General features: G+C 47.7%; 1 protein-coding gene across 1 annotated transcript in view; it reads right to left on the minus strand.

The window, feature by feature from the left end:
• Positions 1 to 6,668: 6,668 nt before the first annotated feature.
• Positions 6,669 to 26,429, minus strand: part of LOC149440271 (uncharacterized) — a 75,872-nt gene continuing 56,111 nt past the window's right edge. Inside the window, exon 6 of the mRNA XM_089658834.1 lies at positions 6,669 to 9,166. Within this exon, the coding sequence (XP_089514960.1) occupies positions 7,976 to 9,166 (1,191 nt within the window). The 3' untranslated portion in view covers positions 6,669 to 7,975. The remainder of the gene's footprint in view (positions 9,167 to 26,429) is intronic.

Here is a 26,429-nt window from a genome sequence, read left to right on the forward strand (position 1 = left end):
CAGTTCAGAAATCCCTGACCTTTACCTTCCGCTGTAATACTTTTCCCATTTGCTAGGAAGACTTTATCTTTTACACTAAAATCAATTTCTGTGAAGAATGTCTCGTCGCTTGTCATGTGACTTGTTGCCCCTGAATCAATGTACCATCCATGTGAGGTACTATTCTGAGTCACTTTAAAAGTACCATTCCATGATGCACTTTCATTTTCTTTTATGACAGCTTTAGCTCTTTCTCTTGTGGGTAGCTCCCGCTTTCGCTGCTCAGCTTTCCAGATTGAACCGTTCTTTTTCAGGTGACCGGCCTTTTTGCAGCAAAAACATACCCTGGTTTCTTTGCTTTGTCTTATGCCTTCATGCACCTTCAGAGCTGCCTCTGGTCTCTCGTTCTCTTCACTATGCAAATTTTCCTTTCTTCTGCTGTATTCATCAATTAATTTTCCCTTAACATATTCGAGCGTCAGTTCAGCTTCCGGTCTAGTTTCTAGAGCATTTATAAGGGCACTGTATGATTCTGGAAGGCTGCACAGAAGTATTGACACAACATGGTTGCTTTTTAATTCTTCACCTATTGCACCCAGCTGGTCCACAATTTGTAGCATAGCATTTACATGTTCACCCATTTCCTGCCCTCTTTCCAGCCTCATCTTATACAGTTTGCGCAGCAGATATAGTTTACTGTTCAGGTTTGCACGTTCATGCAGTGTTTGTAATGCAGTCCACATACCTTTAGCTGTGCTTTCTTTCCTTATATGAATGAGTTGATTGTCCTCCACTAACAGGCTTATGACTGCTTTTGCTTGTCTGTTTTTTCTGTCCCATTCTTCCGGGTTGTCATTGGGTCTGTGTGTATCTAGTACCGGCCACAAGTCATCTTTGGATAGCAGCATTTCAAGCTTAAACTTCCATACCTGGTAGTTGGTATTGTTGAGCTTTGCTATTGTAAACTTCATATCTGAAGCACTTGCCATCTTTCAGTGAATTGGTAGGATTGCAAATGCAGCACTTACTTGCTTGTAGTTTTCCTTTTTCCAGTGTCTGGAGCTGGGCCCATAACCTGTTGGTTATGTGTTATAGAAGACACTGGTAGTGATAGCAGAATTCAGACTTTACTTGTGTGGCTTAAGTTGCAAACATACAGAGCACATTTCTCAGCAGACATATTACAGACACATTACTTCCTGAAGAGATGATAGAGAAGAGGAACAAACAAGTTTTCAGATATACACAACTAGTAACCTTTAGTGTATAGTGCCATCTACTGGTCAAGTGACAATAACACACAATACTATATATAGTACATTATAGTACATGCTGTTGCATTCCCAACACCCGGCACCCCCCTACTCACGCCAACCACCACAACCCCCTCAATCTCATATCTGTCCCCCTCCTCCCCACATCCACCCCTCCCCTCTCGGTTGCACTCCTGAATGCCTGTTTGGTTTGCAACAAGCTCACCGCCATCCACGACCTCTTTGTCTCCCACTCCCTCAACCTCCTAGCGGTCACCGAAACCTGGATCCAAGCCACTGACTCCACCTCCCCTGCTGCCCTCTCCAACAGAGGCCTCGTTTGGACCTATTCACCCAGACCGAGTGGACGCAGAGGCGGAGGGTTTGGTATGCTCCTACCACCGCTGAGCACCTTCCAGGTCCTCCCTATCTCCTCTCCCTATCCTCCTCCTTCGAGGCCCACTGCATCCGGCTCTTCTCTCCCACCCCCCTAAGGATTGCGGTAATCTATCGGCCTCCTGTTCCGCATCCCTCTTCCTAGAGGACTTCGCCGCCTGGCTTCCCTTCTTCCTCTCCTCCGAGCTACCGACCATCATCCTAGGTGACTTCAATATCCCGATCAACGCCAACAGCCCGGCTACTTCCCAACTCCTCCTTCTAACCTCCTCCTTTGCGCTCACACAGCACACTCAGTCCTCCACCCACTCCAACGGAAACACCCTGGACCTCGTTTTCTCCCACCTCTGCACCCCCCATGACTTCACTAACACCCCCTTCCCCCTCTCTGACCACCACCTCCTCACATTCTCCATCTCCCCCTCCCTCAACTCCCCCCCAAAGCATCTAACCATCACCCGCAACCTCCGCAATCTGGACCCGACCCATCTCCACCCAGCAGCTGACCCTTGACTCCCTGGCACCCCTAACCACACGTAGCATTAGACCCCGACCGCTTCAACCCTGGCAAAACGACCACACAAAATGCCTCAAACAACGCAGTCACGCCCTGGAGTGCTTATGGTGCAAAACCAGATCCCCTCCCGGGTTCTCTCTCTATAAAGCTGCCTACCTCGCCTACACCACCTCCCTCCACGCTGCCAAGCAAGCCTATTTCATAACCCTCATCAACACCCTCTCCACCTGTCCTCGTCGGCTCTTCTCCACTTTCAAATCCCTGCTCTCTCCCTGTGGTGGTTTATGTAAGAATTTATTCTACTTATGAAGGGCGGTGTCCTTTTCCCTTAAACAAAATATCGCAGTGCCTACAGCCGTTAAAATACGGCAATTATTTAATGAACCAATAATTTGGACACCTTAATAATTTGATCACCACTTATTAATATACCTTGAGTCCTTTTAGCCAGTATGATTTCGTACCATACACACAAAAATTGCCTTTATAATAAATAGATAAATTTATTTATGTACAAAAATTATATATATTTTAACACAAAACGCAAAAGACTGGTGATGAATGGATACTGGTACACACGATCAAAGATATACTATACCAATTCTATACACCAAACAATTTTTCTAGATAGTAATAAAGATTAAAATCAAATTTAGTGATAAGTGTTAATTTATAGTACTTCAGAGGTCATTTCTCCCAAAACGTGGCCATAGAAATGTGAGAAAATATTCCCTGATAAATCGTACTATAACCAATTAAAAATTAATTAATTATGCAATATCTATAATTTCAATATTACACCAAACAATTCTTAGCAGTAATAATATGGATCTCTCTATATATATATGAACACCCAATGCAATTACTATCACCCCAATGCAATTACTATCACCCCAATGCAAGAGAGGAAATATAAAATACAATATTAATTCTTAACAATCTCACCACACCCAGAACCTGGATTATGACGCCTCCCCAGTGCATTCAGCTGGCAATTGAAGTTCCTGCAGAAGAATGGCCGCAGGGAGCAAGTGAGTGCAATAGGGGGTAGTGTTTAAGAAAAAGTGTAGGATGGTAGAAGTTCAGAGATTTAGGAGTCTAGTAAAAGTTTTAGTAGTTTGAAAATATTGAGAAATAGTGTTAAAAGGTCTTTAAGTTTTTCAGATGGGATAGATTTCAGCCTCGTCAGATTTCTTCAGCTTTTCAGATCTCCTTCCGATTGTTGATTGGTTTTTCTTTAGCTTTCTTATTTTTCTTAGCATGAGTCTTTTAGTATATGTTTTTTTTTAGATGAGGTGCATGGTTTTTTTATACCATCCAAACCATTGTTTTAAAAGACCCTCCCAACAGGCTTTTTGATTGGCCGGTCGAGAAGTGTATGTACCTAAGATATCTCTCACCTGTCCACTGGGGGGCAGTCAGGGATCACAAAACAATTTGAGTATTAATGATGACTCATGCCTCGGGTGGAAACCAAGGTAATTTTAGATATTAAATATACGTCTTATCCAAATATAGTTGATTTTACCACTAATGTTTCGGATAGGAACCATAGAAAGATATATGTGCATTCAGTTTTTCATTTCCCTGAGATTCAAACTTGTGTGAAACATTTGCTTTCTGATGGAAACATACAACTGATACCAATTCACAAAATATCTTACTTTTCACCATTTCCTACTTAATTTAGTGGTATGCAATCCCCAACTCTGCTGAATATATTTTTGTGTGTGGAACCCTTTATAACATCCCATTGAGATCCCCCACACTTTCCTTGGCTGGGAATATAGTTCATGGGAATATGACAGAGAACCTTATCCATTGTTGAGTGCTTCAAGTACATAGACTGGCCTGTAGTTAAACCTGAATTCACTAGCCTATTGTGACAGTCCATAAAGTTTCCTCTGGGAATCCACACTTTCAAGGTTTTATTTAATCTTCTCAGATCTACAAGTATCGTCTCACCATTGTCATTTTGGTCAGGTGTGATGACTCACTGTTTGGAAGTCCAACGGTGGTATTTTACTTTGTAATTAACTTTTTTCAGGTGAAATCTCCTCATTTTCAACAGACAATGGTAATTGTTGAGAAAACATACTTTGCCAGTCTTAGAGTCACCGACATCAGATCCCACTATTATCTTTCCTGGGACTTGTTTGACCACCTGTAGAGATTCAAATAGTATATTGTCTCTGGAACAAGTCTCTTCCACTCATTGTGTGTGTGATTTTACGAGAAGGTCATTTGAATTCTCACCAAGAAAGATTAACCCTTAACAGACGGCTGGGCTTGTTACTGTTGGATTGAAATCATATTTTTAATAAATATTCCCCCAAAAGTCACTACATCCCCCCCACCCCCACCCAGCACCTCACTCACCGCCCACGAGATTGCCAATCACTTCCAAAACAAGATTGACGCAATCCGTAAGGACATTGTCAACTCGCAATCCACCTCTCCACCCAGCCTTCTGCCCTCCTTCAACCGTCCCCTCCCCCGACCTCATAGCCGCACTACCCCCCCACTATACCTAATGCCCCACACATCATCACCTCGCCAACACTCCGCTCCTTCAGCTCAACTACCCCCTAGGAGGTCTCTAAGGTCTTCCCTGAAGCCCGCCTCACCACCTGCCCCCTAGACCAAATCCCCTCACAGCTCCTCCAGTCACCCCCCTCCATCATTCGCTCCCTCACCCACATCTTTAATCTCTCCCTCTCCACTGGCACCGTCCCCTCCCCTCTAAAGCATGCACACATCATCCCCATACTCAAAAAACCCTCCCTTGACCCCACCAACCTTAACAACCTTAGACCCATCTCCTTGTTGCCCTTCACTTCCAAGCTCCTTGAGCACCTGGCCTACAATTGCCAAAGCCAATGGCCACTATTCTATCCCCCTGCTCCTCGACCTCTCCGTGGCCTTCAACACTGTTGACCACCCTCTCCTCCTTGCCAAACTGCACTCCCTTGGCATCAAGGACGCTGCTCTCTCCTGGTTCGCCTCCTACCTTTCCCAACGCTCCTTCAGTGTCACCTACAACACTGCCACCTCCCCCTCTCTGTCGGGGTCCCCCAAGGCTCTGTCCTCGGGCCCCTCCTCTTCTCCATCTACACCTTCTCCCTTGGCAAACTTATTCACTCCCACGGCTTCAATTACCACCTCTATGCTGACAACACCCAAATTTACCTCTCCACCCCCCCACCTCACCCCCTCATTCTCTGCCCGCATTGCCCACCTCCTAAACAACATATCAGACTGGATGTCGCTCCACTTCCTCAAACTTAACCTATCCAAAACCAAGCTCCTGGTCTTCCCCCCACCCTGTGCCCCCCCCATCCTCTCCATCACTACTAACAACGCCACCATCTCTCCCACCCCACACGCCAAAGTCCTGGGTGTCACCCTGGACTCCCACCTCTCCTTCCTACCCCATATCCAACTGCTATCTAAATCTTGCAGGCTTCACCTCGGCAACATCTCCAAGATACGCACATTCCTCACCCCAGACACCACCAAACAACTCGTTCACTCCCTCATCATCTCACGCCTGGACTACTGCAACTCCCTCCTCACTGGCCCACCCAAACAAATGCTATCCCCACTCCAGTCGATCCTAAACTCAGCGGCGAGACTCATCCACCTCACCAAGCGCTCCACATCTGCCTCCCCCATCTGCCAATCCCTTCATTGGCTCCCAATTGCCCAACGCATCAAGTTCAAGCTGCTAACCCTGACCTACAAAGCCATTCACAACGCCGCCCCAAACTACATAACCGACCTGATACCCAGATACTACCCTACCCGTGCCCTCCGCTCCTCTCAGGACCTTTTGCTCTCTAGCTCCCTGGTCTCCTCCTCCCACGCCCGATTGCAGGACTTCTCCAGGACATCCCCCATCCTCTGGAACTCCCAACCCCAATCCATCAGACTGTCGCCTACCCTCCTCACCTTCAAGCGCACCCTGAAAACCCATCTCTTCAGGGAAGCCTACCCCACCCTCACCTAACACCTGACCACACCTAACAACTAACCTCCTCCACTCCTCCCGCCACTCCATCCCCCACAGCCATCTCCTCCTGTGCCACCTTCTCCTCCCTCCTAGATTGTAAGCTGGAAAGAGCAGGGCCCTCACACCCCTCGTGTATTGTATTGTTACTGTCTTGTCTCATGTTCTGTCCCCCCCGCTACTGTACAGCGCTGAGCAAACCCTTTGGTGCTATATAAATAATGTATAATAATAATATTAATCCTAACAGGAGTTCTGTCATTTTTCAGGATGTCAGGAAAAACATGTCCTCCGTCAGTAAATGTTCATGTTGTGTCAGTAATAAAAGTCACGGAGGGTTGGGAACCCTGCAAGGGGGGCAGAGATATGTGACTGCCTAGTCCAGCCTTTCTCAGCCAGGGTTCCTCCAAAGGGTTCTAGGGCTTCCTTGTCACTTCATTGGTCTGTATATGGAAGTGTCACCGACCAGCCGTTTCTGGATACACAGCTCTGTCATCATTGCACACACACACCATTTTGTTTTCATTCAATACATTTTTATTACAATTTCACTTTTAACAAGATTACAAAAATAACCAGGAAATAGTAAAGGCAGAAATCCGATTGGTCAGGAAGATCTCTTGTCTGGAATGTGGGGGCGGAGTCATTATTATTGGTGTACAATACAATACACAACGTGTTCCATTATTATAACAAAGTATTGTAGAAAAGATCTCAACATAGAAAATGGGGGAAAGGAGGAAATAAAGGCGGATATGAAGGGGAATCTGTGTACGGGGAACACCTTAACAATCACCACCATTTTATTCTCCAGGGCCTCTGATGTCACAGAATAGATGTTTGGGGGTTTATCTCATCTTCAGGACCAAAATCTGCATTTTCCCATGTGTGCAAAATCATGCAGAAACAGCTCTGGCAGTGAGAGGGTTAATGTGGGCTAGATGGGATCCCTCTGCTGGGGTGACATTAGAGCTCCCCCTAGCTGCAGCCTGGTAATAACATTGCCCTCTAAATATTGGACATAATAGTGGATTTTTCCTGAAATACAGCAATCACTAATGGCACAATACCACATTATGGCCACTAGATGGAGCCAAAGGAATCAGAGTGTGAAATAAAGTATGCCTAATATTCGTCATGGCCGGGCGAATGTCACTCACATTCCTTCTAACTTTTTTTTTTTTTACTAAACCTCTAAGTGTTTGTGAAAGCTTCCACCATAAATATACTCAGCCAATGAGAGGCGATGACTCCATATTTATTACAGGTACTTCTATAGCACTGTCCATTTATACATAAATTGTTCATTCCCATCAGTCCCCGCCCCCGAGGAGCGTACAATCTAAGGTCCCTAACTCACATTCATACATACACATACTAGGGGACAATATACCTACCAGCATGTCTTTGGCATGTGGGAAGAAACCAGAGTACCTGGAGGAGACCCATGCAGGCACAGGGAGAACATGCAAACTCCAGGCAGGTGGTGCCATGGTTGGGATTCAAACTAATGACCCGAGTACTGCCAGGCAGAAGGGCTAACCACTGAGCTGCTATCAATAGCCAACCCGGTCCCACACTTCATCCATGTCTTTGGGGACCTCTGATCTCCTTATGAACTGTTTCTTCCATGATGAAGATCAGCCATGGAGTATATCTGAGGTGTATATCAGGGTGTGCTTCTTCCCCACATGAGAGCTGGGATGTCCAGCAACATTCATCTAGAAGACATTTCCCGCACTCAAGGCACTAATACACCTCCAGGGTTGTGTGGGACCCCTGATGTGCAGGAAGACGGGACTTCAGTGAGGAACATTTCCCTCACTCAGGACAGGAAAGTGGCTTCTCCCCCGTGTGACATCTCTGATGTTTGTAAAGATTGGACTTCACTGAAAAACATTTCCCACACTCACAACAGGCATACGGCTTCTCCCCCGTGTGAGATCTCTGATGTGTGTAAAGATTGGATTTCTGTGAAAAACATTTCCCACACTCAGGACAAGCATATGGCTTCTCCCCCGTGTGAGATCTTTGATGTGCGTGAAGATTAGACTTCTCTGAAAAACATTTCCCACATTCAGGACAGGAAAATGGTTTCTCCCCCGTGTGCAATCTCTGATGAATACGAAGACTGGACTTATCAGAAAAACATTTCCCGCACTCAGAACAGGAAAGTGGCTTCTCCCCTGTGTGAGTTCTCTGATGACTGTAAACATGGAACCTCATTGAAAAACATTTCCCGCACTCAGGACAGGCATATGGCTTCTCCCCCGTGTGAGATCTATGATGTCTGTAAAGACTGGACTTGTCTGAAAAACATTTCCCACACTCTGCACAGGAATATGGCTTTTCCCCTGTGTGAGATCTCTGATGTCTGTAAAGATCAGACTTCTCTGAGAAACATTTTCTACACTTAGGACAGATATAAGGTCTTTTCCCTGTGTGAGATCTTTGATGCTTAACAAGATCTGATTTTGCTACAAAACTTTTCCCACACTCAGGACAAGAAAATGGCTTCTCCCCCTTGTGAGATCTCTGATGTCTGGAAAGATTGCACTTCTGTGAAAAACATTTCCCGCACTCAGGACAGGAATGTGGCTTCTCTCCTGTGTGAGATGTTTTATGCTCATTAAGACGACATTTAAAACGGAAACATTTCCCGCACTCAGGACAGGAATACGGCTTCTCCCCCCTGTGAGTTCTTTTATGCACATTAAGATGGGATTTATAACAGAAACATTTCCCGCACTCAGTACAGGAGAAGCTCTTCCCTATTGGAAGGCCGGCCTGGTCCCGCACAGTCTGAGGTTCCTCAGGATACGAGGAATCCGATGGTCCATCTACACTGGGTGGTGCCGGATGGACATTGGAGGGAGCCGGGTTTTCTCCTGGACTATACTGTGTGATGTCCTCATCTTCTACTTCACAGTCTGGAGACAAAGTGAGACAATCCTCGGAGGTTTTCCTCATCTCCCGGCCATGGACTAAAATACAAAGACAAAGAGGATTACTAGACAGGAGCTGATTGGTTCCCCCAAACCAGGACTCCGCCCACATCAGGCAGCTTGGTCTCTGAGGAGTTTACAATTCCACCCTCAAGGGAACTAGGAAATGGCTCCTCTGATCTCCTACCAGGTCATTTCTTTATTCATGGACCTTAGTCAGAGAGTGAGGAAACAACCAGAACTGTCTTTTATAGGAGGGACAGTGATGAGGGGATTATAGGACGAGGGTCCCCACCCCCTCTATCACTCATCGCCATCTTCCCAACACAAGAAGTACTGCACTTCCTTATTTAGTCCACGATTTAGTCATGAAGAACAGCGGGGCTGAGCCCCACCAGAGGTCAGAGAGTGAGGATGGGGGGAGAACAACCAAGATGAAGACTGGACTGATCCTGAAGACCACCATCATTGGGGTATTGACTCCTCCCTCATTATCACTTTCTGTTTAAGGGTCCAAAGTTGGAGGATGTTATCACATTATTATCACCATGTAAAAGTCTGTGCTCCAATCACATCATCCGATATAAAATGTCCAGCTGGGAGGAAATGGGTGGAAAATAATTAAGGCCTAAAGTGAAGGAAATGTGTATTTGCTCCCCTGCTGATGTTGAATGGTCGCCCCTCACACAGAAATGATCGGTCTAACAATTGAATGTTCGGTGTAACACCGAGAGACAGAATACAACAAATTCAGCAGAAATGCGTCTAACAAATGATGACGGATCTGCATGTTCATGAGGGAAAGAAGGATTGGATCCCCTTCACAAAACATGACTTAGTACTTGGTGGCAAATCCCTTGTTGGCAATCACAGAGGTCAGACGTTTCCTGGAGTTGGCCCCAGGTTCGCACACATCTCAGGAGGGATTTTGGCCCACTCCTCTTGGCAGATCCTCTCCAAGTCATTAAGGTTTGGTGGCTGACGTTTGACAACTCGAACTTTCAGCTCCCTCCACAGATTTTCAATCGGATGAAGGTCTGGAGACTGGCTAGGCCACTCCAGGGCCTTAATGTGCTTCTTCTTGAGCCCCTCCTTTGTTGCCTTGGCCATGTGTTTTGGGTCATTGTCATGCTGGAACACCCATCCACCACCCATTTTCAATGCCCTGGCTGAGGGAAGAAGGTTCTCACCCAAGATTAGACTGTACATTGCCCCATCCATCGTCCCTTTGATGCGGTGCAGTTGTCCTGTCCCAAAGCAGAATGTTTCCACCACCATGTTTCACAGTTGGGATGGTGTTCTTGGGGTCATAGGCAGCATTCCTCCTCCTCCAAACAATGAGTTGAGTTGATGCCAAAGAGCTGGATTTTTGTCTCCTCTGACCACAACACTTCCCACCAGTCCTCCTCTGCATCATTCAGATGTTCAGTGGCAGACTTCAGACGGGCCTGGACATGGGCTTTCTTGAGCAGAGGGACCTTGCGGGCACTGCAGGATTTCAGTCCTTGTCGGCGTCGTGTGTTACCAATTGTTTTCTTGGTGACTGTGGTCCCAGCTGCCTGGAGATCATTGACAAGATCCTCACGTGTAGTTCTGGGATGATTCCTCACTGTTCTCATGATCATTGACACTCCACGAGGTGAGATCTTGCATGGTGCACCAGACCTAGGGAGACTGACACTTGTTTTGTGTTTCTTCCATTTGTGAATGATTGCACCAACTGTTGTCACCTTCTCACCAAGCTGCTTGGCCATAGTTTGGTAGCCCAGTCCAGCCTTGTGTAGGTCTACAATCTTGTCCCTGACATCCCTGGACAGCTCTTTGGTCTTTGCCATGGTGGAGGGTTTGGAATCTGATGGTTTGATTGCTCCTGTGGACAGGTGTCTTTTATACAGGTAACACAATGAGATTAGCAGCACTCCCTTTAAGAGACTGCTTCTAATCTCAGCTTATTAGCTGTATGAAAGACACCTGGGAGCCAGAAATCCTGCTGAATGATAGGGGATCAAATCCTTCTTTCCCTCATGAACATGCAGATCAGTCATCATTTGTTAGACGCATTTCTGCTGAATTTGTTGTTGTATTCTGTCTCTCAGTGTTACACCGAACATTCCATTGTTAGACCGATCATTTCTGTGTGAGGGGCAAACATTCCATTGTTAGACCGATCATTTCTGTGTGAGGGGCGAACATTCCATTGTTAGACCGATAATTTCTGTGTGAGGGGCGAACATTCCATTGTTAGACCGATCATTTCTGTGTGCGGGGCGAACATTCACCATCAGTCGGGGAGCAAATACACATTTCCTTCATTGTATGTAATGTACAACTTATCATACGGGATACAAAAGTTAGGACTAAACAGTATTCGTTTTCTTCTATATTCATCTGGTGATCTAGCCAGTAAATCTGTTTTATAAAACTCTGCAGCAGAATGTATCAGTTCCAGGGATGAGGCAGACCATTTACCACTGACAGGGGGCTTACAATGATCAGCTTTTATTTATTCATGTAAAACTTTTATCCCAAAAGAAAAAAACTGTTTGATGAAACTGATTATGAAGTGTGATCTGGAGTTTGGCTTCAATTAGTTACTGTTTTATATCTGCTAATACATCTAACACTCCCCTCCCCCCAGACTGACCATGCTGCTGCCTCCACAGCGGGGGCGCTCTAATACAGAAGGTGTGTTACTGGCCAGATCACCAGGAGAAAACAGGGAAAAAAGCCAAAGAAAAGGAATGCAGCCGCCACCTCATCCTATGTCCAGTGATAGCAGTGACATCTACTGGCCACAGTGAGACATCACAAGACAACCTAAACTTAGGGAGAAACCAAGTGAAGAACTATACAATCAGCCTGAGCCAAGTACAGCCCAGCCACAAACTAAACCCACATAGTACCTCTATTCAGGACAAGGGGGCCACACTAATAAATAGTGTAAGGATCACATCAAATTGGTGTTTAGTAATCAGAGATCACTTACAGGGGTTGTAACCCTCAGACATGGAATATGAACAAACATATCCCTCTATAGTGTGTACTTGTCTCACTCCAGAGCAATAAGAGCCACTTCTGTCTGCTATCTCCTTCCTCTGCGATCAGCATGAATCACTTCTGACAAATCTTCCTGACACCAAGAGAAAAAATGTGAAAGGGGAGAAGCTCCAGCACACAGCCTGTGATTGACAGCCTCAGCTCTGTTCCTGTGTGCTGTGTGTACCTTCCCTCCAATCACCTTTAGAGCTCACCTCACTGAACTCTGCAGAATGTGACTTTATCTCTCTGTCTCTTTTTTTCTGACTTCTCAGACAAGCTGTATACATTCTGGGCTTTGAACAGTTGTAGAGAAGAGATTGCTGCAGATAAAAAGGTGCAACATATGTAGGATTTGTTTTATCTCTGTGTATCACCTGAGGCCAGTCACTTCTCTGGGTATATGGAGAGATTACAACCACTTTAAATGTCTACTGTAGACAAGTTGCAGAGATCCCACACCGCTGCCTCCCATCTCCTGAGACTGCACTCAGTGACTTGGGTCTGAGACACTACAGACATATCCCTCCACCCGGCACAGCCAGCAGATAACAGAGCAAGGAACCCTGGGAGAATTGTTCTGTCAGAGATCTTACTAGATCCGGGCATGGAGCAGAAGATCAATAGCACACACCCCAGGTGCCTAGGTCTAGTAACATCTATGATGAAAATGAACATTTTGCTGCCAGCTGAACCCCAGAACCTCCATAAATCCAGTCTAGAGACATAAATTGTGTCTGCAGCACAGAGAAGGAAGATTATCCGAGAGAAATCCAGGAATACAGGACGGGGAACACAGCTCAGGAAAGTGACCAGGGGATTACAGGCTGATATCACCCAGTCCCCGCCCTACTCTGGACCAATCAGTGAGCAGTATGGGTGGAGGAATGGATTTAGTGTTCATGACCCACCTGTGCTGATCTCTGTAGGAGTGTCCTCCTCTATAAATGTCCCCGTTATTCCATCCTCCTCCATAGACTGCTGATCATCCCTCACATACGCCTCTTCTTCTTCAACCTCAAATTCTCTCAGGTTTCCACTCTGAATATATAATAAAAATGACATCAATGGTAACAATGCAGATAATGTACAGATCCTAATGATACTATCAGTGATTGTTCCTCATCTACCTGATGATGGTGAGGGATGGTGTGACCTTCCTGTGTGGAATCCCGGGAATACAGAGGACGGGGACATCTCTCTGGTGGGTTCCCATGACTGGATCCATCTGTAGGAAACACACACACTGACTGAATCCATTGTTTCTATGTGTTTATCAGATGATGGGGGATCTAGGTGGATCCTCCGTACTGCTCTCTCCTTTACAATAAAGTCTCCTCTTACCCGGTGATGTGAGGGGCGGCTGATTGTCCATCATGACGTCCTTGTAGAGATCCTTGTGTCCTTCTAAATACTCCCACTCCTCCATGGAGAAATAGACAGTGACACCCTGACACCTTATAGGAACCTGACACACACAATGATACAGTCACCATCCAGACACATCCCTTGTCTGTTACTGGAGAATGTCCCAGAATTACCGGCACCGCTCACCTCTCCTGTCAGCAGCTCCATCATCTTCTTGGTGACTTCTAGAATCTTCTGCATGTTGTGTCTCTCAGGGTTTAGGGAGTCACATGGAGGCACTGTGATGGTCATATGATCACCTGACTTCAGAAGAGGAAATCTCTGTATTGAGGAACAAATAGAATATCATGTTAGAATCCCAGAATCCTCCTCACCTCTCCGGTCAGGTCAGGTCTGTGTGATGTCATGTGACCTCCCAGAATCCTCCTCACCTCTCCGGTCAGGTCTGTGTGATGTCATGTGACCTCCCAGAATCCTCCTCACCTCTCCGGTCAGGTCTGTGTGTAGGAATCGTGCACACAGAGACTGAGGCGGCCCTCCGTTTTGTTAATAATTTTCTATGTTATACCATTTCTAACTCCCAAAGCAGGCTACCCCCTCCATCTTGTAGATCTCTCATCCCCCTCCCGTGCTGTGGGGTGACATGTGGCCTGAGTGATGAGAAGGGTCACTGAACTTCAAAAGACCTTCCAAGGGGTTGTAAACACAGACTTACTTTTAAAAACTCACTTTACATATAAGTTGATATCTTCACGTAGGACATAACTACCTAAACATGGAGCCTATATTCAGAAGGCTCAGTTTGAGACCATTCTCCTGGTATGTGACACCCCTTAGCTGACCTACAGAGAAAAGCAGAAAAGTATATCTCTTGAACCATTTAAGTGCATATTTCATGTTTCATCTCTAACCATTCTGCAGATGTGGCTGAGTATTAATATACTAGTGACCAGGCCGGCAAATGTACCTAGGAAAAGTTATGAGCCAAAATATAAGCTAGGAGAGATTCTGCTTGTAACTTAGGTCTCCACCCAACACCCCTCCCCAAAAGGAGACCATTGGTTACTACTCCAAAGAGACACCCTGCTGGGATTTGCTAGAAAAAGGCTGTTATGCTTGGAGTGTGGATGAGAGAAGAGAAGATTCTCCTGCTTTTAACATCGAGACTAGCAGTAGAGCCAAGAAATTGGCTCATGAGACTTGAAACTGCATAACCCAAGGCTTTTTGGCTAGTACTCATCTACCTAAACTTCTGTTATCTCTTTGCTGTGTTATTGCTCTCTATATATTTATATATATATTGGTTACATCTTTTTTCTGTAAATCTTTTTATTGCACCCTTTTGACCTTTTAGTAATAAATCTTACTTTCTGAAAGTGTTGAACTGTTTCTAAAGCTCTTTAATGCAACTTAAGAATTCCTGCCGCTGAAGAGCGCTACTGTGTGTGTTTAACCCTCTGTATAACCTGTCTGCAGTGACAGTGGTATACAGATGATTATTTCAACCACCCTAGTGTTATTGCTGATATTGCCGAGTTTCTTCTTTCTCTGTACAAAAAGGAGGTTGGGGCAATGTGAAGGGTTAATTGCGTAATTAACCTGACCCAGTAACAATCGTGCTCAGGCTGCCGGTACATAGATTTGTGGTCCAGTTAGCTGGAAAATCATTGTGCAGGGTGCAGCTGGGCGTGGCATTGTTACGCACCTGACATTGCGGTTTTAGATTGGCTAGTCCTTCGGTCACGAGTCTGGTGAGAGGGGCAGAGATTTGATATCGCAATCGTCACACTGTGTATTATTAATAGACATAAGAGTGCTGTCATGTGACCTCCCAGAATCCTCCTCACCTCTCCGGTCAGGTCTGTGTTTTTTTTTTAATACAGATCAAAGTGATGTCATGTGACCTCCCAGAATCCTCCTCACCTCTCCGGTCAGGTCTGTGTTTTATTAAAAAAGTTGAGAGTGATGTCATGTGACCTCCCAGAATCCTCCTCACCTCTCCGGTCAGGTCTGTGTTTTATTAATAGAGATAAGAGTGATGTCATGTGACCTCCCAGAATCCTCCTCACCTCTCCGGTCAGGTCTGTGTTTTATTAATAGAGATGAGAGTGATGTCATGTGACCTCCCAGAATCCTCCTCACCTCTCCGGTCAGCAGGTAGATGATCTCCAGGGTGAGGTTTAGTATCTTCTCAGTCATGTGACTCCGGTCCTCCTCCATCCTCATTGGTGCCATCATGTGATCTATACAGGTCTCCTTGTAGACGGATAACTTTGGGAAATGAAAGTAAGAATGATTTGGATGGTATTGGTCACACAATAATAGGATGTGGATGTGAGGGGGGAATAGGAGGGTTGCTGGACATGGAAGAATTACTCCCCCCATGGGAAGACATTTTGTTTGGACAGTTTAGTGTTTGATGCATATTTGAGGTCCCGGGACCCTCTTGTCCTGCCAGATCAGAAATCCCCTTTTCTCTGTTGGGTTTGTTTGGTCTCTGAACTGGTTTTGATGAGTATTAGATCTGCAGACAAGGAATGATAAATACAATCCTTCCTATGACTTGTTTGCTCTGAGGCAGTGCTGTGAGGTCAATGTCGGCTCATCATGAGGTCCAGGAAGGGGAACTTGATGACTTTTGGCCGGAGTTGCTGGAAAATCAGGATAATTTGCAGAACTCCGACTGCAAGGCTCCAATCTGTGGCAGCCTGCTGACTGACAGGAGTGATGTCACTGTCACTCTCTGCAGTAAAAGAAGAGCTTGGATGGGATAGCAGGAGGATGGTGCTGGTGGAGTAGAGAGCTGTGGGGGAGGAGCCTGTTCTCTTCCCTCCAATGACAGCCTAGTGTGGGTAGAAGGAGGACAGGAGGGGGACAGGTTTGGATACCAAGTATACTGTAATATCCAGGACATTGTACAGAGTGGTGGTGGTTCTGGAGCTCTGAATTCCAGCACCGGGCACTGCCAGAGCCTGTGTCATGGGAAGGTATTGGAGTGTCTCCTGAAGATGTTCAGCACTGACCCCTGACTACCTTTTAGTCAATAATGCACCAACAGACCTCCTCTAAGAACAAGTGCCCACCAAGTGGTGAAGGTCCGCCCTCCTTCATTCCACTTGGTATCTTGGAATATATTATTTGACCAGTGAGATGGTAAGAAGGTGAAGGTTGTCTTCCTTTCCTGGCAGGAGTTCTGTAAGGAGGTCTGGAAAGTAAGTGCAGGTAAGAGGACAATCAGAGACCAAGAGCCCCCCTCCCTACCTCAGAGTCCCCCTGAGCCTGACAAACTTCTCTTTCCTCAGAGCCCTGCTCCCTGCCAACCCTATCCTACCAGATTCCTTCAGCTACTCAAACCCCTAAAAGCCCTTGAACTCCACTACCCCCTCAGGGGCCCCAAAGTTCCTCATCCTCAGTAACCCCTGAGAGACCCCCTCAGCTCCTCTACTTTGCTCAGACCCCTCAGTATTTTCCTCCCTCTGACACCAATGATGGAACATATTCTTCATGGCAGGCTGGGGAATGTTTTCTTCCTCCTTCCCAGCAATGTAAGGGGCTCTATGCTCCATACTCCTGACCCCGGCACTCCATCATTGTGTTGGCTGCATAGTGTAATGATTGCCCATTGGCTGCCTGTGTAGTGTCATCATTGCCCTTTGTAGGCCATGTATGGTCAGGATGGTCCTTGTCTTGTCTATTTATTGTCAGTGCTGTTTGTTTAGAGCAGCGGTTCTCAACCTGGGGGTCGCGACCCCTTTGGGGGTCGAACGACCATTTCACAGGGGTCGCCTAAGACCATCGGAAAACACATATTTCCGATGGTCTTAGGAACCGAGACACCGCTCCTGTCTCAGGCGATCTGTGGGCGGGATGATATGCTGCCCCTGTCACATGGCCACACCTCCGGGATCACTCAACAGCTCCGCCTCCTCGCCGCTGATTGGCCACCGGAACTGTAGCTCAGGAGAGGCACACAGGCGGCCAATCACCGGCGAGGAGGTGGAGCTTGGAGAGGAGGAGCCGAGCGCCAGCGCGCGGAGATCAAAGAAGATCGAGGGATCTGCAGGAGCGAGTGAAGAGAGAGGCCAGAGAAGGAAGACAGCTGACAGGTAAGTGAGAGAGAGCGAGCCCAGGCTGGAGCAGGAGTCAGCAAGGTAAGTATCATTGGTGTCAGTGGGAGGGATAGTGCCCCATCATTTGTGTCACTAATACCAACGATGGGGCACTATTCCTCCCACTGACACCAACGATGGGGCACTATTCCTCCCCCCACTGACACCAACGATGGGGCACTATTCCTCCCCCCACTGACACCAAGAATGGGGCACTATTCCTCCCCCCACTGACACCAAGAATGGGGCACTATTCCTCCCCCCACCGACACCAACGATGGGGCACTATTCCCCCCCCCCACTGACACCAACGATGGGGCACTATTCCTCCCCCCACTGACACCAAGAATGGGGCACTATTCCTCCCCCCACCGACACCAACGATGGGGCACTATTCCCCCCCCCCACTGACCCCAACGATGGGTCACTATTCCCCCCCCCACTGACCCCAATGATGGGCCACTATTCCCCCCCCTGACCCCAATGATGGGGCACTATTCCCCCTCCACCACACTGACATCAATGATGGGGCACTATTCCTCCCACCGACACCAAGGATGGGGCACTATTCCTCCCACCGACACCAACGATGGGGCACTATTCCTCCCACCGACACCAACGATGGGGCACTATTCCTCCCACCGACACCAACGATGGGGCACTATTCCTCCCACCGACACCAATGATGGGGCACTATTCCCCCCACCGACACCAATGATGGGGCACTATTCCTCCCACTGACACCAATGATGGGACACTATTCCTCCCACTGACACCAATGATGGGGCACTATTCCTCCCACTGACACCAATGATGGGGCACTATTCCTCCCACTGACACCAATGATGAGGCACTATTCCTCCCACTGACACCAATGATGGGGCACTATTCCTCCCACTGACACCAACGATGGGGCACTATTCCTTCCACTGACACCAATGATGGGGCACTATTCCTCCCACTGACACCAATGATGGGACACTATTCCTCCCACTAATGCCAATGATGGGGCACTATTCCTCCACTGATACCAATGATGGGGCACTATTCCTCCCACTGACACCAATGATGGGGCACTATTTCTCCCACTGACACCAATGATGGGACACTATTCCTCCCACTGACACCAATGATGGGACACTATTCCTCCCACTGACACCAATGATGGGACACTATTCCTCCCACTAATGCCAATGATGGGGCACTATTCCTCCCACTGACACCAATGATGGGGCACTATTCCTCCCACTGACACCAATGATGGGGCACTATTCCTCCCACTGACACCAATGATGGAGCACTATTCCTCCCACTGACACCAATGATGGGGCACTATTCCTCCCACTGACACCAATGATGGGACACTATTCCTCCCACTGACACCAATGATGGGACACTATTCCTCCCACTGACACCAATGATGGAGCACTATTCCTCCCGCTGACACCAATGATGGGGCACTATTCCTCCCACTGACACCAATGATGGGGCACTATTCCTCCCACTGACACCAATGATGGGGCACTATTCCTCCCACTGACACCAATGATGGGGCACTATTCCTCCCACTGACACCAACGATGGGGCACTATTCCTTCCACTGACACCAATGATGGGGCACTATTCCTCCCACTGACACCAATGATGGGACACTATTCCTCCCACTAATGCCAATGATGGGGCACTATTCCTCCACTGATACCAATGATGGGGCACTATTCCTCCCACTGACACCAATGATGGGGCACTATTTCTCCCACTGACACCAATGATGGGACACTATTCCTCCCACTGACACCAATGATGGGACACTATTCCTCCCACTGACACCAATGATGGGACACTATTCCTCCCACTAATGCCAATGATGGGGCACTATTCCTCCCACTGACACCAATGATGGGGCACTATTCCTCCCACTGACACCAATGATGGGGCACTATTCCTCCCACTGACACCAATGATGGAGCACTATTCCTCCCACTGACACCAATGATGGGGCACTATTCCTCCCACTGACACCAATGATGGGACACTATTCCTCCCACTGACACCAATGATGGGACACTATTCCTCCCACTGACGCCAATGATGGAGCACTATTCCTCCCGCTGACACCAATGATGGGGACACTATTCCTCCCACTAATGCCAATGATGGAGCACTATTCCTCCCGCTGACACCAATGATGGGACACCATTCCTCCCACTAATGCCAATGATGGAGCACTATTCCTCCCTCTGACACCAATGATGGGGACACTATTCCTCCCACTAATGCCAATGATGGAGCACTATTCCTCCCGCTGACACCAATGATGGGGACACTATTCCTCCCACTGATACCAATGATGGGGCACTATTCCTCCCACTGACACCAATGATGGGGACACTATTCCTCCCACTAATGCCAATGATGGAGCACTATTCCTCCCGCTGACACCAATGATGGGGACACTATTCCTCCCACTGATACCAACGATGGGACACTATTCCTCCCACTGACACCAACGATGGGGCACTATTCCTCCCACTGATACCAACGATGGGACACTATTCCTGACACTGACATCAGTGATGGGGCACTATTCCTCCCACTGACACCAACGATGGGGCACTATTCCTCCCACTGATACCAATGATGGGGCACTATTCCTCCCACTGATACCAATGATGGGGCACTATTCCTCCCACTGATACCAATGATGGGGCACTATTCCTCCCACTGACACCAATGATGGGGCACTATTCCTCCCACTGACACCAATGATGGGGCACTATTCCTCCCACTGACACCAATGATGGGGTGCTATTCCTCCCACTGACACCAATGATGGGGCACTATTCCTCCCACTGATACCAACGATGGGACACTATTCCTGACACTGACATCAGTGATGGGGCACTATTCCTCCCACTGATACCAATGATGGGGCACTATTCCTCCCACTGACACCAATGATGGGGCACTATTCCTCCCACTGACACCAATGATGGGGCGCTATTCCTCCCACTGACACCAATGATGGGGTGCTATTCCTCCCACTGACACCAATGATGGGGCACTATTCCTCCCACTGACACCAATGATGGGGCACTATTCCTCCCACTGACACCAATGATGGGGCACTATTCCTCCCACTGACACCAATGATGGGACACTATTCCTCCCACTGATACCAATGATGGGGCACTATTCCTCCCACTGATACCAACGATGGGGCACTATTCCTCCCACTGATACCAACGATGGGACACTATTCCTCCCACTGACACCAATGATGGGGCACTATTCCCCCCACTGACACCAATGATGGGGCACTATTCCTCCCACTGACACCAACGATGGGACACTATTCCTGACACTGACATCAGTGATGGGGCACTATTCCTCCCACTGACACCAACGATGGGACACTATTCCTGACACTGACATCAGTGATGTGGCACTATTCCTCCCACTGACACCAATGATGGGGCACTATTCCTCCCACTGACACCAATGATGGGACACTATTCCTCCCACTGATACCAATGATGGGGCACTATTCCTCCCACTGATACCAACGATGGGGCACTATTCCTCCCACTGATACCAACGATGGGACACTATTCCTCCCACTGACACCAATGATGGGGCACTATTCCCCCCACTGACACCAATGATGGGGCACTATTCCTCCCACTGACACCAACGATGGGACACTATTCCTGACACTGACATCAGTGATGGGGCACTATTCCTCCCACTGACACCAACGATGGGACACTATTCCTGACACTGACATCAGTGATGGGGCACTATTCCTCCCACTGACACCAATGATGGGGCACTATTCCTCCCACTGACATCAGTGATGTGGCACTATTCCTCCCACTGCAAAATTACAGTTATGAAGTAGCAACGAAAATAATTTTATGGTTGGGGGTCACCACAACATGAGGAACTGTATTAAGGGGTCGCGGCATTAGAAAGGTTGAGAACCACTGGTTTAGAGGACCACATTACTAGAATTTATCTCCACAATGAGGAGAATGTTCCGGCCCCGGAAGTGGGGGAATGTTCTGCCCCTGAAGGGGTTCATCTGGGTTCCCACACTATATATGTGTGTATCATCATCTGCTGGAGATAAAAGACGTCACAGTGACTATGGAGGAAGAGGACGGACATGACTATGGAGGAAGAGGACGGACGTGACTATGGAGGAAGAGGACGGATGTGACTATGGAGGAAGAGGACGGACGTGACTATGGTGGAAGAGGACGGACGTGACTATGGTGGAAGAGGACGGACGTGACTATGGTGGAAGAGGACGGACGTGACTATGGAGGAAGAGGACGGACGTGACTATGGAGGAAGAGGACGGACGTGACTATGGAGGAAGAGGACGGACGTGACTATGGAGGAAGAGGACGGACGTGACTATGGAGGAAGAGGAAGGACGTGACTATGGAGGAAGAGGACGGACGTGACTATGGAGGAAGAGGACGGACGTGACTATGGAGGAAAAGGACGGACGTGACTATGGAGGAAGAGGACGGACGTGACTATGGAGGAAGAGGACGGATGTGACTATGGAGGAAAAGGACGGACGTGACTATGGAGGAAGAGGACGGATGTGACTATGGAGGAAGAGGACGGACGTGACTATGGAGGAAGAGGACGGACATGATGGGGGGTTACTGGGTGTAAATATAAAATAACATCTTATTACCTCCTCTGCTGCTACTTCGACCACTGTCTCCTCGCTGCTTCCTATGGTATGGAACTTCCTGTCTTTTTGCAGATTACTTCCTGTCTGTACCTGACATCACTTCCTGTCTGTACCTGACATCACTTCCTGTCTGTGTTCTATAATAACTTCTTTTCTGGATAGAAGTGAGATCACCACCTTGTGGAGTTCAGAGGAACTGCAGCCCCAAGAAATATTAAAATATTCGTTCCTTTGGTTTCCATGAAAGATCAAAAATAACTAAAAAAACTGAGAAAAAAAAAACTATCTCTTATGCAACCAACTATTTATTTTTTAATATTTATATTGAAATTTTTCAAGTTACAGAAAATGTAACAGACAAGTGTATGTTATAAGGTATGAAATCTCCCCAACAAACAGGCGGATGAATAAACAACAGACATCCCGCAGGGAAGCAGGAAATGTGTGCAATAATGACTGGAGACGTCACATAGAACATTCCCAGCATTAAGTCCACCTTGTACAGGGGAAGCAATAATAGGAGACATATGGATCACACAGAGCATTCATCATACACACCACACATAGTGCACAACACATACAACATGGAACTACACTAGCACCAGAACATGGGAAATAAAAGAGACAGCAGAAAGGAAGAAAGGAGGGTAACAGTAATGAGAGGAGAGAAGAGAGAAGAAGAGAGAAGAGGAGGAGAGGAGGATAGAAGAGGAGGAGAGGGGAGGGGAGGAGGAGGAGAGGAGAGGAAGAGGAGAAAGAGAAGGGAGGAGGAGGAGAGGAGAGGAGAGGAGGAGAGGGGAGGAGGAGGAGAGGACAGGAGGAGAGGGGAGGAGGAGGAGAGGAGAGGAGGAGGAGAAAGGGAAGGGAGGAGGAGGAGAGGAGGAGAGGGGAGGAGAAGAGGAGAGAAGGAGAGGAGAGGGGAGGAGAGAAGAGAAAAGAGGAGAAGGGAGAGGGGAGGGGAGAAGGGAGAGGGGAGGGCAGGGCAGGTGAGAAGAGAGAGAGATGGAGAGGAGAAGAGAGGAGGAGGAGAGGAGAGAAGAGAAGGGGGAGGGGAAAGGGGAGGAGAGTAGAGGGGAGGAGGAGGAGAGGAGAAGAAAGGAGAGGGGAGTAGAGGGGAGAGGAGAGGGGAGGGCAGGGGAGAGGGTAGAGGAGGAGAGAGGAGAGCGCAGGGGAGTGGAGAGGGTAGAGGAGAGGGGAGGGGAGGGAAGAGGAGATGGCAGAGAAAAGGAGAGGGGAGGGGAGTGCAGGGGAGAGGAGAGGGGAGGGGAGGGCAGGGGAGAGGGTAGAGGAGGAGAGAGGAGAGTGCAGGGGAGTGGAGAGGGTAGAGGAGGGGGGAGGGGGGAGGGGAGAGGGGAGGGAAGAGGAGATGGCAGAGGAAAGGAGAGGAGAGGGGAGGGGAGTGCAGGGGAGAGGAGAGGGGAGGGGAGAGAGGAGGGAAGAGGAGAGAAGAGGGAAGGAGAGAAAAGGAGGGAAGGAGAAGAGAGCCAAATCAGGAAGTACTAGGGCACGGGGATGTATGGACTCCACGGATCCCACGTTTTATCACACATGTTGGTATTATGATGTAAAACACAGGTGAGTCTGTCGTTAATCAGGATCCAATCTCATTTGTTGTGAACATATTGAAGCGGAATAATTGATCTCTTCTAATATTCAGCAATAGTGATTCTCGCTGCTAACAGCATAGAAGTAAGACACTTAACCCCTCGCCTACCGGGCAGTTCTATCCCCTTCCTGACCAGGACAATTTTCAGCTTTCAGCGTTGTAGAACTTTGAATGACAATTGCGCAGTCATGCAACACTGTACCCATGTGAAACATACCATTTGTTTTTCACACAAATAGAGTTTTCTTTTGATGGTATTTACTCACTGCTGGGTGTTTTATTTTTTGAGCTATAAACAAAAAAAAGCAAAAATTTTGAAAAAAAAAGGGGTTTTTTTGTTTCTATTATAAAATTTTGCAAACAGTTAATTTTTCTCCTTCACTGATGTGCGCTGATGAGACTGCACTGATAGGCAGCACTGATAGGCAGCACTGATGGGCACTGATGTGCAGCAATGATAGGCAGCACTGATGGGCACTGATGTGCAGCAATGATAGGCAGCACTGATGGGCACTGATGAGGTGGCACAGATAGGCAGAACTTATAGGCGGCACTGATGCTGATGCACTGATATGCAACAATGTTGGGCACTGATAGAAAGCACTCATAGGCACTGAGAGGTGGCACTGATGGATGGCACTGACTTACGGCACTGCTGGGTGGCACTGCTGGGCGGCAATGGTGGGCACCTCTGGGCACTTGTGGGCGGAACTGCAGGGCACAGGTGACTGGCACTGCTTGGCACTGATCATCAGTGCCCTGATGATCGGTGCTGATCCCTCCTCTGACAATTGTTGGTTATCAGCAGTACTTTCCTCATGCTGTGACAGTGTGAGGAAAGTGCAGCCGATAACTGGCAACTACATTTCCTGGTGATCTGCTGTGTCATTGGACACAGCTGATCATGTGGTAATAGGCCGCTGTGATTGGCCTTTTACCACATCACATGATCAGCTGTGTCCGTAGGACACAGCGATCATGGAGATCACAGAGTGCATGCCTCCGGGGGTACGCGGGAGGGCGTGTTCTGGGAGGACGTCATATGACACTCCCAGAACTAGCCGGCCACAGTGAAGCCATCATTTGGCTATATGCAGTTGGCAAGTGGTTAAGGGTCTTCTTTTGGTACTGTAAGTGGACATTTATGGAAGAGGGCCGTTTCCGGGGCCCTACCAACATTAACCCCCATCACCCTGTACATAAGGTTAAACATGTGGGTCCAAAATCTAGTAACTATCAGACATTATACAAAAATCTTATTTGTGCCAGTCAATGTTTAAAATCCAAAATTATAGTCCACATAAATGAATCCTCCGTGTCCAACTTCAACCTCCCCATAAATCCAGATAAGATGTGTACCTCAAAAAAAATGGAAAAACTAAAAATAGTGTATTACCTTCAATATCATCTGGTATAACTTTACCAACAATAATATATACTTAACAAAATATGCACAAAATAAAATAAAAACAAGATTCAAATCGTGAGCAACACATGAATCGTGAAATCACTCCGTGTACACTATAAATATATATAAATGTGAACAATCAGTGTACACTCATAAAACAAAAAAATAAATAAAATTAAAATAAATAAATAAAATAAAGGAAATAAATAAATAAAATGATATAAATTGTGAACACTTCTAAATAGCTGAAATGCATACAATTACCCTCATTAGAGTAATAGCGAGCCTTTAAAGAGTACACCCTGGACTGTCACTCCAGTGTTGTAGTCACTCCCCGGACTGTCACTCCAGTGTTGTAGTCGCTCCCCGGACTGTCACTCCAGTGTTGTAGTCGCTCCCCGGACTCTCACTCCAGTGTTGTAGTCACTCCCCGGACTGTCACTCCTGTGTTGTAGTCACTCCCCGGACTGTCACTCCAGTGATGTAGTCGCTCCTCGGACTGTCACTCCAGTGTTGTAGTCACTCCCCGGACTGTCACTCCAGTGTTGTAGTCGCTCCCCGGACTGTCACTCCTGTGTTGTAGTCGCTCCCCGGACTGTCACTCCAGTGTTGTAGTCGCTCCCCGGACTGTCATTCCAGTGTTGTAGTCGCTCCCTGGAATGTCACTCCAGTGTTGTAGTCGCTCCCTGGACTGTCACTCCAGTGTTGTAGTCGCTCCCTGGAATGTCACTCCAGTGTTGTAGTCGCTCCCTGGACTGTCACTCCAGTGTTGTAGTCGCTCCCCGGACTGTCACTCCAGTGTTGTAGTCGCTCCCCGGACTGTCACTCCAGTGTTGTAGTCGCTCCCCGGACTGTCACTCCAGTGTTGTAGTCGCTCCCCGGACTCTCACTCCAGTGTTGTAGTCCCTCCCCGGACTCTCACTCCAGTGTTGTAGTCGCTCCCCGGACTGTCACTCCAGTGTTGTAGTCCCTCCCCGGACTCTCACTCCAGTGTTGTAGTCACTCCCTGGACTCTCACTCCAGTATGTAACAGACGGGGTTCCAATCCTTAGGCAAACATCTCATGACTCCATCATCCCCAAGTTTAGC

This window comes from Staurois parvus, unplaced genomic scaffold (assembly GCF_062004578.1).
Source record: "Staurois parvus isolate SC_StPar_1 unplaced genomic scaffold, SC_StPar_1.0 ptg001098l, whole genome shotgun sequence".
NCBI lineage: Eukaryota > Metazoa > Chordata > Amphibia > Anura > Ranidae > Staurois > Staurois parvus.